General features: G+C 43.7%; 1 protein-coding gene across 1 annotated transcript; it reads right to left on the bottom strand.

Moving 5' to 3' along the window:
• Positions 1-5,093: 5,093 nt before the first annotated feature.
• Positions 5,094-7,185, bottom strand: LOC135384803 (uncharacterized). Its single transcript, XM_064613989.1, has 5 exons — positions 6,818-7,185; positions 6,525-6,731; positions 5,990-6,443; positions 5,732-5,907; positions 5,094-5,574 (listed from the first exon to the last, which is right to left on the bottom strand). Exons 1-5 carry the CDS (start codon positions 7,183-7,185, stop codon positions 5,094-5,096), a joined length of 1,686 nt encoding a protein of 561 aa, XP_064470059.1.
• Between the last annotated feature and the right edge of the window lie 7,246 nt (positions 7,186-14,431).

The raw sequence follows: 14,431 nt of genomic DNA, 5'->3' as shown, positions 1-14,431 counted from the left end.
GCGTTCCATAAGGAAGGGCAGGGTATGCCATTGAGTTGGATTAGCAGTAGCAGTGCTGTACTTCAACTGCTACAATCTGCGGGGTATAATGCGTGACGTACTACAGTTTCAAAGGGAACAAATTCTCAGCGCGCACCATGCAAATACCTAAGGCAGTCTATGTGATGTATCAGAGGTATCCAGGATACAACGAAGTGGCACAAACGTCATCGAAATGGAGTAAATGCCTTGTCAAGAGAAAGGAATGTTCGGATAGCCACACGGACTGTATGTAGGGTTGCCACCTTTCGTAGGGAAAAATACCGGCTGAGGGAGAGGAGGTGGAATAGAGGGAAAGGAGGAAAGGCTAGTGGAAAAGGGAAAATGGGTGAGGGGTGGACGAGCACACACACATAGAGAGAGAGAGAGAGAGCGCTCGCTCAAGATAATACGAGGAAACATGTTCCTGTGTGTGGCTGTATCGCTGATGCTAGAAGTAACAATGATATAATAATAAGAAGAATGAATAACTAAGAAAACGACTGGTGACTGCGGAGCTGGGTGTGTGTTCCATATTTATTTAAGCTGTAGTGGAATGTTGAAGGGAAAATCCCGTAAAAGCCCTTATGAAAGGTCTTCAGCCACAAATACCGGCAAAATGCTGCCGGTATCACCTTCCTACCGGCAACCGGCAGAGCGCCCAAATAACCGGCCGTGCCGGTATAATACCGGCCTGGTGGCAACCCTAACTGCATGCACAAAACAAAGTCACTGCAGAATTAAATGCTCACATCGACTGACCCCTTTCCACCAAAACTGCTCGACGTGAACTTCACTGGGTGAATGTTCACGGTTGGGGGTATACTGTTCGAAGAAAAAAGGAAAAGCGAAAGGTCAGTCGGGAGAGGGAGGGAGGATGAAAGGCCGACCTGGCACGTGATATTCCATTGGGAAAGAACACGGTTAGACTGGTATGGCAAAACCGTGTTGCCTGCCAAAAACCGCACAGCTTCGGTTTCAATAGCACCGGCAGCAAATCTTTGACCTTGGATAAAGTTAAAATAAAGTCTTCCCTGCGCTTCCGATACCCTCGGACTCAGTTCCGGCTCATTTGCATAGCAGTATTCGGCGACGGATATTTCAACGCACGTGCTCGCTTAAAGATTTTTTTTTAACATGCGGCACTGACGTCCAAGGTTGTTCTGCAGGTTTCCTGGCTCCATGCTCTCGGACACGCTATGCTCCGTAACGCTAGAATATTTCTTAAGAATCTGTAGTCGTGTTCAACTTAAAAAGGAAAAGAAATCTAGTTCGTCAACTCTCAAAATATTACTGCGCCTCAGATAGGATGGCTGGACGCAGAGAGGTCACACTCTCTCCATGCGCCTCATAATGTAATCCATCATACTCACTCTGCTTCCGTATTGGCTGTTAAGACTGGCCGCATAACACTACGCTGCAGCAGAAAGTGCGCTCCCCCACTGATGTCGCATGGTGGCGCTGCAGCATTTCTCCTGGCGCGCTATTACGTCTCCCTATCTCCAACGGCGTATGCAGTTGACGGACTAGATTTGTTTTGCTTCTTAAGTTGAACACCACTGCTATGTAAACGATCGAAAAGACGTCAAAATATACGTCAAAATATAAACACAACATAGATATGTTTGTAAATGTACTTTCCAAAGATTTGTTTAAAACATGCCGTATTGCTACCTGGAAGAGCGGTCTCCCTGCTCATGCAACGAGGAATAATGCGATAGCAATAGTTGAACTGCTAAGACAGTGGGGGGATAATTTTCAATTGCGCGTAGTGGTTTCCAGATATCGGTCAAATGTAGGAGCACAACTGCAATGAGTTACGATGTAATGCTAGAGAGGATAACGCGCTCTGGGGTCTGGTATGAAGAAAAGCTTTTTGGGTCGTACGATGAGTACCTAAGTCGTACATATAACCATCTCGCAACGTAGTTGCCTGATGTGAAAGTGAAGGAACCGCGAGCCAGTAGTTTGTCCCTCAATGAGTTTGAAGGTCGCACAACACTTCTTTTCTCTCTCTTTTTTTTTTTTTTTTGTTCCTTACAGCGGCCAGGAAGACCTATGGTCGTACCAGAGTGATACTATGGTATACTATTTCTTACATGCTTTAGAGGATCAGTACGTGTCAGCGTGTCAAGTTCACGATCAACCTCAAAGTCGATTGTCCTGCCGTTGCCGCTGGCAAGCACCTCGAGCGAATGATGCATACTGGATTTTTTTCCCGTGTATTTCGAGAGCCATTGATAACCTGAAGCATTCACATGGAACCGGCGTGGACAACGACAGTCCTAACTGGATTTACTGCAACGCATAGACGCGGCCATCAACGGCCATCAACACATAGGTGGAGAGTTTTCAATCTGCCGGAGGGGGCTGGGACACAACGCCCACCTCCCCCTTCCATACACAGAGGTCGTGCAGGGTGTGAGGGAATCCATGTTCTGACGTTGTGAGGCAAATGTTTACATGATTTTCATGTTCACTCGCATGAAACACGCGATTCTTAGGATATCCCTCCAAACGTTCATTTTGAGTGTCAGCTGGGTAGATTTCTCGGAGGTGGCCTGGGTCCCAACTGGGAAAGTTGGGAGCGGGGAGGCTCAGGTCGCCAAACCCCGACGCCGTCGGCGCCTATGCACCAACATGGGAAGTCTGAGTACGACGGTTTCTTCATGTCGGCAGACCCACGCCCAGTGTTGCCAACTTACATTCGCACTTTTTTTCGCAGGAGTGGACGAAAATTTTCCCCAGATTTCCCTAGACCGCCCCGCCCAGCGAAGCGCTGCTCTATATCGCTGGATTAGATTTGCAGCATGCCTCTTGGAGAAAAGAAGGAAACAAAGCAGCCAGGGGCTCTACACACTGAAACTTCTTATGAAGTTTATTTCCCGATATTTCGAACCCGCCGATATTTCGAACAGTTCTTCTTCAGTTCTATCTTCTGGGCGATGGGCCCAGAAGAAGAACAGTCTCTGTTCGAAATATCGGCAGCTTCTGTCCTGAGGCAACTCCCTTCCTAAATCTCTGGCAAGTGCGTTACCCGAGAGGTCTGAACAACACGAACCGAAACTATACACGATACTTTTGGAAGTGGAATGGATGTTCGTGCCCTCTAGGAGGCGTGCGCGTTGCGAGTTTGTCCGCCGGCGGCTCATACTCCTTCAACTATCCTTGAACTAACGGGGACGTTAGCGTCGAGAACGAATACTAGTAAACGATATCAACCACCTAACCATGACCCTGTCCTGTGGTGATAAGGTCGTGATTCGGAGAATACGAATAAATATGTGAGAAAGTTTTATTATTAGTTTATTAGTATTATTATTTGTTTGTGTCTGTCCTTTCGTGTTCCCTAGTCTCGGAGTTTTACATCATGCATCATCTTTACCAGCTCGCTTGTTTCCTAGCCATTTTTTCATTGTTTCATTTGTGTCATGATTTCATGGTATAGCTCCCGTCAACCTTAATAATAACACTAGGAAAAAATATGGTCTCGTTCCCGAGCATGATTATAGCAACCCTTGGGGCCACAATGAAATCTTAATTGAACAAAACTATTGTGTTAGTTTAACGGCAGGATTTTGTTCACTTAACATTCCCCCAGTGCCCCAGGGCGGCTGTTATCACGCTCGGAAATGAGGCCGAATTTTTTCCAGTGTTCTTATTAAAGATCAGATATGCCGATTTTAAAGTGCCGCAGAGCTGAGCGATACTCGCGCTGTGTGTTCATTAGCGAACATTGAATATGTGTGCGAAATATCTTGGTCCAAGTGTTCGTAGTTTCTTAGGAAACTTTTTTTTTTTTTGTTCCCACGCCCGCCCGTCAGACCGTACGGCAAACCCTGCGCACTGGCGCACCGACGTCACTGCTCTCGGTTTATCTGTCTTTGGCTTGTCATGAACTCTTGACTTGGCCGCTTGGCTTCTTTCGTTTCGTCCTCTCTGCATCGTACATAAGCGAACAGCTGTTACGTTATTGCTAAGCCGGAAACAAAGCAAGTGAATATTTTTTTACGAAATGCAAACAACTTTTTTTGGCACGGCGTCGTTTGGAAAGTGCACTTGCTTGTTCTGACCTTGCCTTGTATGAGCTGGAGAGATATGATACGTGACATGCCACGGCGAAGTTGTCGAAAATGCGACGGCGCTACGCTGTTAGAACAGTTCATCGGAGCATTCAAGTGTTACCTATTATAAGCTGCCAAAAGGCCAAGCAGCGCGAAGCTCTTGGCTGACAGCGACAGCGGTGCCTGCTAAGTTCCACTCCAAGGATTTCGTCCACGAATGTTATCATAGGTTACGCGCGACTCCAGAGGCAATTTTGACGAAATCGTCCGATGAAAATCTGAGGTGCCCGACACACAAATTTTAAACGTGCCACGGAGGATCAAGGCAAAAAACGAGAGCAAAAAGGTAAGTCGAGGTTCAGATATAAAAATAGCAACCTTCATGAATCGATTGTGCAGCTGTCCTACTGCGCTTACTCTGATATCACCACGATTAACAACACAATAGTATTGATAATCTAACTTCTGAATTACCACAGGTGCACGCTGAAGGCGGAAATGAAGCAGGATCTGGCTTGCATCTGGTGCATGAAGAAATTGCTGACCCGTTAGTTGCAGTCTACCTGCCACCAACAGGTATGACAATGTGATGTTGTAATTTGAGTATTCAACTCTGTTCCACTTTTCATGTGCGCTCTCATGGAGACATCTTGACACCACTCTTAAATCTGCCCTCAACGTTACAACCTGTGCTTTCAGGGTAGAAAACAAAGGTCGCCATTCCGATTAGCTGCTATCTCCCAGTCGAAGCACTTTTGCTGTCTGGACACTGGTTTCTGTGGATGGGGTGGTACCAGACTTGTACACGTTACCGAAAAAATGTAACTGATTATCGTTACTCGTTACATGACAAAAAAAGTTACTAAATACGTTACCCGTTACTGAGGAACTAAAAGGAACTCGTTCCCGTTACTTGGAAGTAGCGAGTTACGTTCACGTTACTTTTCCGTTACAGTGACGGCTCGAAATCAGACTACATAAAAACACGCACATTTTATTTTCTGCATTGTATCAGGTTGCGTTGCATTTTAGTAGCAATTGTTTTTCAAAGTTGACATCCGTGAGCTTTGTGCGCTTTCTTGTGAACACATCTGCCGCTGTGCTGAACAGCCGTTCAACTGATGCGCTTGAGGGCACCGCGGTATTTACTCGCAGGAAGAGCCCCTGTACACGAGGAAAATCAGTTTTCATCTTCGAAATGTCGTAATCCTCAGGAATCCGCAGGTACTCCGTGAGCTCGTCGTCTTCCGTACATGCTGTGGATTCTGAGGCACTTACTGCGTCGCCGAACGCAAAAAAATCGTCAGCACGAGGTCTCGTGACTACGACGGGGGTGTGGCGGGGTTTCGCTGCAGAATTATTTGCGATCTCCCTTCTTAGCATATCCATGACAGCCGCGTGCTGAGTCACGTCCTTCAACCACGAGAGTTTAAAACGGGGAAGGACGGCTGCAGCGAGGAGGAGCTCTTTGTCCTCCATCAGATGGCCAAATCTGCGAGAATATACGGTCGGCGGTTAATACATTAATATCAGAAGTGTTGCGTATACCCTGCAGGGAGCCGTCACAATCCGTTTAACGCGGCACTGCCTTTCTTGACAGTTCATCATTTCCAAAATGGGCTGCATTGCAGCATTATATACTTAGGTACCTTTTCTGAATCCCATCAAGGACCGCAGTCACCAAAGGCCTGCAGAATTTGAGCCCCTTCATGCCCTCGTATTCTAGTCTTCTTATCAATACTGTTATGGTCGGAAGGAGATATCCGAGGAATATGTACTTGTCCCCCTGGAGAATATCCAGTGCAGCACACAGTGGGCTCATCACCTAATGGGATACGTACACGGCTTATTTCGGGGCGTGAGAAATTGCTATGCAACGAATAAAATACTTGTGAGAGAGTACTTACTGTGCAGTATTCTTCAATAAATTTGAAGTCATCGCCTCGTTGGAACACTGGGACGTTCAAGGCTCGGCACAGTCCATTGATGTCTTTACCCTCGTTGACTAATCGAAGAATACACTCGAGCGCTTCGTGATAAGAGTTCCACCGCGTCGCCACAGGTCGTGTTAAGTAGATACCACAGTAGCTTTTAACAATATCGGCTGCACGTACAGACTGTCCTTGCTTATTCCAAATTGCCGAACATTTCTTGAAGACACTTGTTGACGCTTTGGAGTACTCGGGATCCATATTAGCTCGTGCAGCATCTGTGGTTGCGATAAGGTTTAAAGTGTGCGCGGCACAACGGTGGTGCGGTGGTAGGCACACCATGGAGTCTTCCCCGTCTAAAAGCGAGGACAGGTCTCTGTGGTATGTGTCGGGCTCATCTGCAGCTTCTTCAGCATTGCCTCCATAACATCTGAAAAAAAAAAAAAAAAAAACGAAATGGGTGTCCATAGTGGTGATGTCAATGAACGAGCGTATGGGATAAGAAACTTACTGGAATGCTTTGATAAAGTTGGACCCGTTGTCAGTGATGACCTTAGTCACCTTGCCTTGGATGCCATACTCCTCAAAAATGTTGCTCATCTCTAGTGCGAGTTTGTCATAAGTGACGCTGCCGACCATTCGACGGCATGCCAAGGTCGCAATCTTTCTGTCCAGACTGTCTGGTTCAAGCCAAAGAGCGGTAACTCCAAGAAAGTGCCTAGAATAGAGAGAGTACGTATTAGAAAATCATCCAAACGAAACACAAGTGCACTACGAAACAATATGCTGTAGGCGAGTCTATACCTGTGGTGGGAGGACCAGCAATCTGCAGTAACAGTTACGTAGTTCAGGTGCTGGAAGGTGTCTTGTAGACGACACTTCATCTCCAGAAACTTCTCGTCAATTTTTTTAACGAGCATTCTTCTCGTCAAAACCTTCTGCGTAGGCGCGAGATATTGTAACATTTTTACAAAAGATGGTTCCTGGACTACAGAGAACGTATGCGCTCCATTCACTACAAAGTCCACAACAAGGTCGTTCATCTTGTCTTGACATATCTTCCGCTGGCCCATACCAGGTTCGTCGATGCGCAGCTGTTTGAGTGGAGATTCGTCCTTAGGTTCGGCACTTGCATTTCTCTTTTTATTTACTGCTGCGTCAAATACACTCATCTTCGATGCGTGCATGCTCTGTAAAATATGAAACTTCGTGAGTAACCGAGCTCCCGTATTGTTGTGTGGAGAGAGCACAAATGCTTCTTAGCGGGTTTATTTATAGCCGCGTCCCGTTACAGTAAGGCGAAAACTACAGTCACTATATATAGTGACTGTAGCGAAAACTATTCACGAATGCCGGGAATATGCAACACCTTACCACTGAGCTACCGGGCTACACGTGCAATTAATACAACCCCAGGTGGTGAAAATTAATCGCATTCCTACCGTGCACCGAGCAACATGACACCTCGAAGGCGGACATACAGCTCTGATATAGCCAGCGGCACCACCAGTGTATATAAGATTGGATCAAGTGCATATACACGTATGGTCGTTTGTAATACTTCTACCAAACTTAACATGATTGAACTTCAATTTCGTCTTCGGCTCGTTGACTTTGAAATGTATAGCCTTCATGTCTTAGACGAGGTCTAGAGCGATGGCGTTTTTGATAGCTCGGAAATCGTAAATAGCTCGTAAGTGAGCAAGTGAAAACACAGGAAATTGCGAAAACTTCCGTCAACTATACGAGATATACCTTTTTACGGATTCGCCTCGATTACTCTAGCCTACTTACGTTAAAACGATGTTTTATCATTAAGAACTAATCAACGCAGTATACAGTCAACGCTCTGCATGCATGCTGAACAAAAATATCAAATGAAGCTTACCATTACGTGCTTTTTCAAGTTGGAGTAAGATGACTTGGATGTGCTTATACATTTCGTCTTCGGTCTACAAAGCAAGCACAAAAACACTATATTGCCGTTGCTTTTTGCCTCGTGGAACGTGAAAATTTGGTCCAACGAAGGCCACGGTGACGCTGTTGCAAGGCAGGTCATGTTGCTGACGAGAACGTTTCGGATCTGAAGAGTTGTTCTATTCGACGAGGTTAAAATGAAACGGGAACAGCGCACGGAAAAACCCTGGGTCCATTTTCAAGAAGGCACCTCCTATCGCACCTCCTAATCGGACAATAAAGTCGTCTTCGGAACAGATCTCTCGTGTGCCTTCTTTTCCGACAGAGTCGAAAGCGCAACAGCACCGTGCTCAGTGACGCAAGAGAAGATAATCCCTGCCAGCACCTCATTCAGGTCATGTCCTGACCTCTGTGGTATTGTGCAAAAAACTGAAAAGCCTCCCATTCTTAACATGAAGAAAGCAATGTATGTTCCGGAATCCCCTCTCTATTTACGTTGGCTGAATGTGCGTGTTCATGAATGAAAGAAAGAAGTCTTCAGAAGGGTTATTCAAGTGAGGACTTCATATCAGGCGAAAATTTTAAAAGTAACGAGTAACTTGAGTTACCTGAGTTACCAATTTTTGTAACGAAAGTACGTTACTCGTTACGTTTTTTTAAAAGTATCTAAGTCGTTACTTCGTTACCAGAAAAAGTAACTCGTTACCAAGTAACGCGTTACTTGTAACGCGTTACGTACAACTCTGGGTGGTACAAGCTTCACTGTCTGATATAGACGGTATGTTACATTAGTTCAGTTAATTTGTCTTTTGCACATTTTTGTTACTGTTAGCTGCATTACTGTTGGACATACAATCCTTTCTGACACGCAGAAGCTGATGTCGTCTCTGATAACGTTTTAGAATTTTCACTGTCATCAACGTCCATTGAGGAAGGTGCCTTTACTATCTGTGAATCTTTGATTGAAGAATAGCCCAGAATTCATGTTAACATTGTCTACTCTTAGTAATTCACTGTCTATGTTCTGAGAGCTAAGAGCTAAGTAAGAAAAATGGGAACTATTTATTTGTCACAACTTCACACTGGATGTGGTATTGGATTGGCATGTAAGCTAAAATACCTGGATTCTACAATACTTGTGTTGAACTTGGTGCATTACTGTGTGCAATGCCACATTCATTACATTTTTAGTGGGTCCAGTGCACAAATACTGTGTGCATACGGCATACATTCTGTTCGATAGGCGAAAATACATGAGTGGTGCTGTGTAGTCTTTTTATCCAAAGTCCATAATCTTACTGCAAAGTCACAGTACGTAGAACAGCAATGTGCAGGTATGCTACGATCGAGATTCACAACAGAAAGAAGACTGTTGAGAGCATCTAAATTTTAATGAGACGAGACTTTCGTGCACAAGGCTGACATGAAGTTACAAAATCCCAGAATATATAAAACATGTTGTAAGGTAGAGAGCGAGGGTTGGTACAGACATAAAAATAAATATACAACCATATATAATAAAATAAAAGGGGGGTACAACTCCATCGGTTTCAAGTCGGCAATGGATGAGTTGACAAGACACTGTAGCACCGTTTCCCTGAATGCCCGTGAATGCCTTTTGTGCCAAATACTTATCTGGCCGCCGTGGTCATTCATGTATTATGCTACACAACTCATCCCTTGTCTGTTTGAAACTGATGGCGTCGTACCCTCTTTTATTTTCTTATACTATGTTTGTATTTTTATTTGTATATTTGTACCAACCCTCGCACTACTTGTTCTCTGCCTTATAACATGTCTTATATATTCTGGAATTTCGTAACTTGATGTTAGACCTCAAGAAGTACAGCCTTCTGTGCGAAAGTCTTCTTTCTGTTGTGCACAATCATTATAAAGTAAACATGACTATCCATTTCTTGTCATTAAATCCTTTTTCTGTTTTTTTCTGCAGCGGTGAGTGGTGAGTAAGGACACATGCAAGAAAGGGAATCTCTTTGGGATGACAAACCCTCATCCCGTCATGAGGATACAGTGGTTGACGAATGATTCATGTTCTCAAGCACATGGAAACTTCTACAAATAATTCATGAAAAAGCCAGTCAGTGCTAGCACCAGGAATTGAACGTGGACCGTCCTGCTACCAGTCAGAGATGTTACATTTCAGGCACTCATTGACTTTTGGTGAATTACTTGTTGACTTTGTCCCAAGGTGGAGCTCGCCACAGCTCATTTGCCTGTCTGTTAATGTTGTGGCGTGTGTTGCGTTTTTCTCTTTGTGTGTTCTAGACTCAGAACGGTTACTTTGGATCAGGTTAGGTACGTTTCATTTAGACACGGCAGACAGAAAGCGGTGTTTCTCAACAGAACTTAGCAGTGGCCTTCTGCATTACTGCTGCAGTCATTAAGCATGAATGGAAAGCTGCACATTATGTTCACTCTACTTTTATCGTGTGCTATGTAATCTTGTTCAAGTTCTGTCAAACGAGCGTGTAATGCTATAAAAAAATTCAGTACACTCTTTAAGTGGGATGAATGGTAGCGCATGAATGCAGGAAGGAAACTGTCATGTTATGGCAAGTGTTTATGTATTGTACATTTAACTACTAATTTTATTTCTTAGCTTTCGCCGGCGTATCGTGTCAAGCCATGTTATATTAATTTGCAACATGTTCTTCTTAGTAGCCAGAGCAGCTGATACACAGTGAGAACATAGCCCGTGTGTGTTTCTCTTTTCCACCGCAGCCCTTGGTATTCCTCCCTGATGGCTACACGTGTCAGGGATAGGTTTCAGAACCGGTAGTTCCAGCCTAGTGAGAATTGCTTTTCAGGGGACCATCACGCTGGCAGATGAAACATATGGTATATAAATTATTTGCAGGACAAGAATTGCGTAGCTTCACTACTACTACGACGTAAGAGTGGTTTCAAATCTAGCTTTTTTGTGTTCCTGACATTATCGCACAAGATGTACTATCCACTATGATCCTTTATATGGGGGGTATGTACAGTGCAATCAACAGATATGCTATATACAAATCTGTGTTTCCTACTGTGTTGAAATGGGGTAGTTTGTATGTGAAAGCCATAGTGAAACACAGGCAGCCAAGGACAGACTTGGCAACACATTGCAGGGACTCTGGATTCATTCTCTAAATTCCCAGAACACAGAGCTCACGGCAGCATTTAAACAACAAGTGGTTAGAGAAATTCAAGACAGTTGCATGTGTAAGCAGTCCGCTGTTGGATTTGCTTCTGTCCGAGGTACGGTATCTCAAAGGGAACGCACGTGCATACTCAGAATGATACTAGGACTGCCTGTGAAATAGAATGAGGAGAGGGGGAAGATATATAACCCTTTTTTCTTGTCTGTTATTCTGTTCATTAAATTGTCATTTGCTTAGCAGCATATACGTGTATATGCCAGAGTCTGCTAATAAATATATCAGTTCAGAGCTAGCAGTCGCATTGTAGATGTCTCATCCTGTCTTTGGCTGCTTGTGTTTCACTATGGCCATGTTTGCTTTTGCAAAAACAAAAAACAGAAAAGACCACAATAAAACACGAAAAGAGCGACCTGGAAAGCTACCTATTCTAGTACTCACATGTAGGCAATGCAATGAAGTAACATGTTCCATTCATGAACTGTACACAGTAGTACATATCACAATGACAACCGATTATTCAGATTTTTCTTGAACTACTTTGTCTTTTGGAGCTTTGATTTCCCAGCCTATTATTGGAGCTATATGTGATTCCCCTCTTGAGATACTTTAAGATTGCTGATGCTGTGCAGTTTGTTAATTTTTAAACTGTACTGTGCTGAGGTAGAAAAAGAGAATTGTCATATCTGCATTTCAGTACATACGAATAATTTGTAAGTACTTTCCTTGTTGACATTAGTATTTGCACCAGGTCACAACATTGTTGATGGATGGAAAATGTAAAAAAAGATATTTATTTGCTTGCCAAACAATGCACAAATGACGTCTTTTCTAGTGAGATATTCCCTGTTCACCAGACATAAATGTGGAAAAGTTAAAGGAGCATGATGGTGGGTCTAGCATTGCTTTTTGCCACTTCACATATATTCACCGTTATTCGTGTGCACATGTAGGTCTAGGAAGGTAGGGCATGCGCATAAAAAATGATTTCGTATGCAGCCACACATATGGTTCAGAAGATTAGATAGATAATAGATGTCCAAGCATATATAATTGTGCTTCGGGTGCAATGGGCATGCTAACCATAGATTGAGAAGTTACCAGTCAAAACGAACTCGTTACAAGTTAAGTTACCGTGTGCAAAATGTAACGAAGTTAATAACGAAGTTCTTCAGCCTGAAATGTAACTCGCAGTTACTGAGTCACTTAAAAAAAAGAACGAGTTACTTCCAAGTTACTTCGGACACAAAATAGCATTACGCAGGTGCAGCGCGCGTGAGCAGTTGAGTTAGACCTTAAGTTGCCTGCGGAGGAGTGCAACAAGGTTAGATCGTTTTCGTTTATGTCCAAAAATAGTGCTCTCCTTGTTTGTAAACAAATGACGTCATAGTGTTCGATAGCGCCACATATTTGGTAGAATTGAACTACGCTCGAAGCTAGACGTGAACAAGGTTGTGCCCGAAAGCCACGGTCTTGAGGGTATTACGATATGGTCCCTTAAAGGTGTTGTGACAGTTGGTTTCCAGCTTTCCCAGATAAATACGAAAAACGATTCTATCACTCGACATCATCCCATATTCAAGTTTTCAGGTCCATGACGTGAGCAGGTACGGAGTAAAACGGCCCCGAAGAAGCGACATCGGTGACGTCACACAGGAGCAGCGAGGGAAGACGCGCGTCTCCCAAGTCAAATGGGGGAGAGGGGTCCGTGAGGTCACACCGTGGGTCGTCGTTTTGTGGCTGCGCCTATTTTCCGAACCAATCTAGCGAGAGGAAAAATTCTTTTTTTTCACGGTGTTCTCATAATGAGTACGATGCCTATATATTATGCTTCAAGACACCAGAGAAAGTGTCGCAAGACCTTTAACGGGATGCGGCCCTCGGTCCTGATTTTCTTTCAATGGGAGGCAGCGAACAAGTGCCCTTTCGTGGAACCCAGCCTTCTCGTACCGATTTGTTTCGGTTTCCGTCTGTCTACCAATGTCATGATGACGTTTCTCTGGTAGAGGTCTATTCGAACGCTTTGCATCTTACTCCCAGTAGGCGCACAATGGTTCAGCTTCATTTCAATGGCAGCGGTTCTTACTTCCTGAATAAAATACTGTCATTGATTGAATATCACGTTTTATGGCAAAAAATGCCATGAAGGAAGCAAGGAGAAAGCAAGAAAATATGTGAACGTGAGTGAAAAGCGAGTTAAAAGTCACTTATAACTTAACTTAAGTTACTTTGAAAAAGTCACCTGAAAAAGTAACGAGTTCCTCTGAAGGTTACCACGGCGCAAAAGTACCGAGTTAAGTTACAAGTTACCAAAAAAAGGAACTTAGTTACAGTAACGAGTTACTTGTAACGAGTTACCTCGAACTCTGATGCTAATGCGTTGATTCCATGAAGCCTTTTGATTTATTTTTATAAATTCTTTTTCATAAATTTTATTTTTATTTTATATAAATTTTATATTACTTATTATATACTTATTTTTTATAAATTTTGTAAATTCAAAACTCAGGTTACATGGCCCCTGTAAGACTGCCCTTTGCGAATAGTTTGGTAACGTGTCTCTAACTGTAAAGGTAAGAGGCAGTCGAGAATGCTGCAGACAGGGTTGCAACTTACATATTGCTTATCATGTCCTACGAGATAAATATTAAATACAAAGTGATTTGTGCAATAGTTCTTGTGCAATTCGCAATAGTGCAATAGGCTGGCCAGTGATGTCACCCAGGACGACAAGTCACATAATTGCCTCCAACACTTTTACACCCCATGGGCTGAGTTGTGAATTGAAACAGCACTCTACAGAAGGGTAAGCTGCATCCACTAATTTGTATTTGATTTGTAGGATCTATGCTATACCCCAACTCTTCAGACCCCACATTTCTAAAAGCACCATTTCTAAGTGGCAATATGTGCTCTGGTACTTCTTTTGCGTCTGCATAGTGTGCAACCACATGGCTTCTGGAGCTTTCGTGTGCATGTTTTTGTGCTACGGTGCTCATTACAAACAATATGCAGATGTCAGACATGAAATGGAGTAGTTTGTAGCGTGCCACACAACGCAGCGTGACATGGGAGTGTGTGATTCAAAGAACTTCTGGAAAATGCACAGAATCCCACAAAAAGTTTAAAATGTATTAAAAGTATTTCGTTTTGCGTCGCTCGTCGTTCCACACCATCGTCGACGGTGTTGCACGTTGATAAATCGTGCATAAAACTTGTCCCCTAGCAGTATGCGGTTTCTCAAATACATAGCACATTTTTTTCCTGCAAGAATAAGACGCTGTCGGCATTTTCTTGCTAAAACAGCTGTCGAAACCTCAGTCTCTACAATGGGCAAGTG

This window comes from Ornithodoros turicata, chromosome 2 (assembly GCF_037126465.1).
Source record: "Ornithodoros turicata isolate Travis chromosome 2, ASM3712646v1, whole genome shotgun sequence".
In the NCBI taxonomy this organism is placed as follows: Eukaryota; Metazoa; Arthropoda; class Arachnida; order Ixodida; family Argasidae; genus Ornithodoros; species Ornithodoros turicata.
This window is presented reverse-complemented; position numbering and strand designations above follow the sequence as displayed.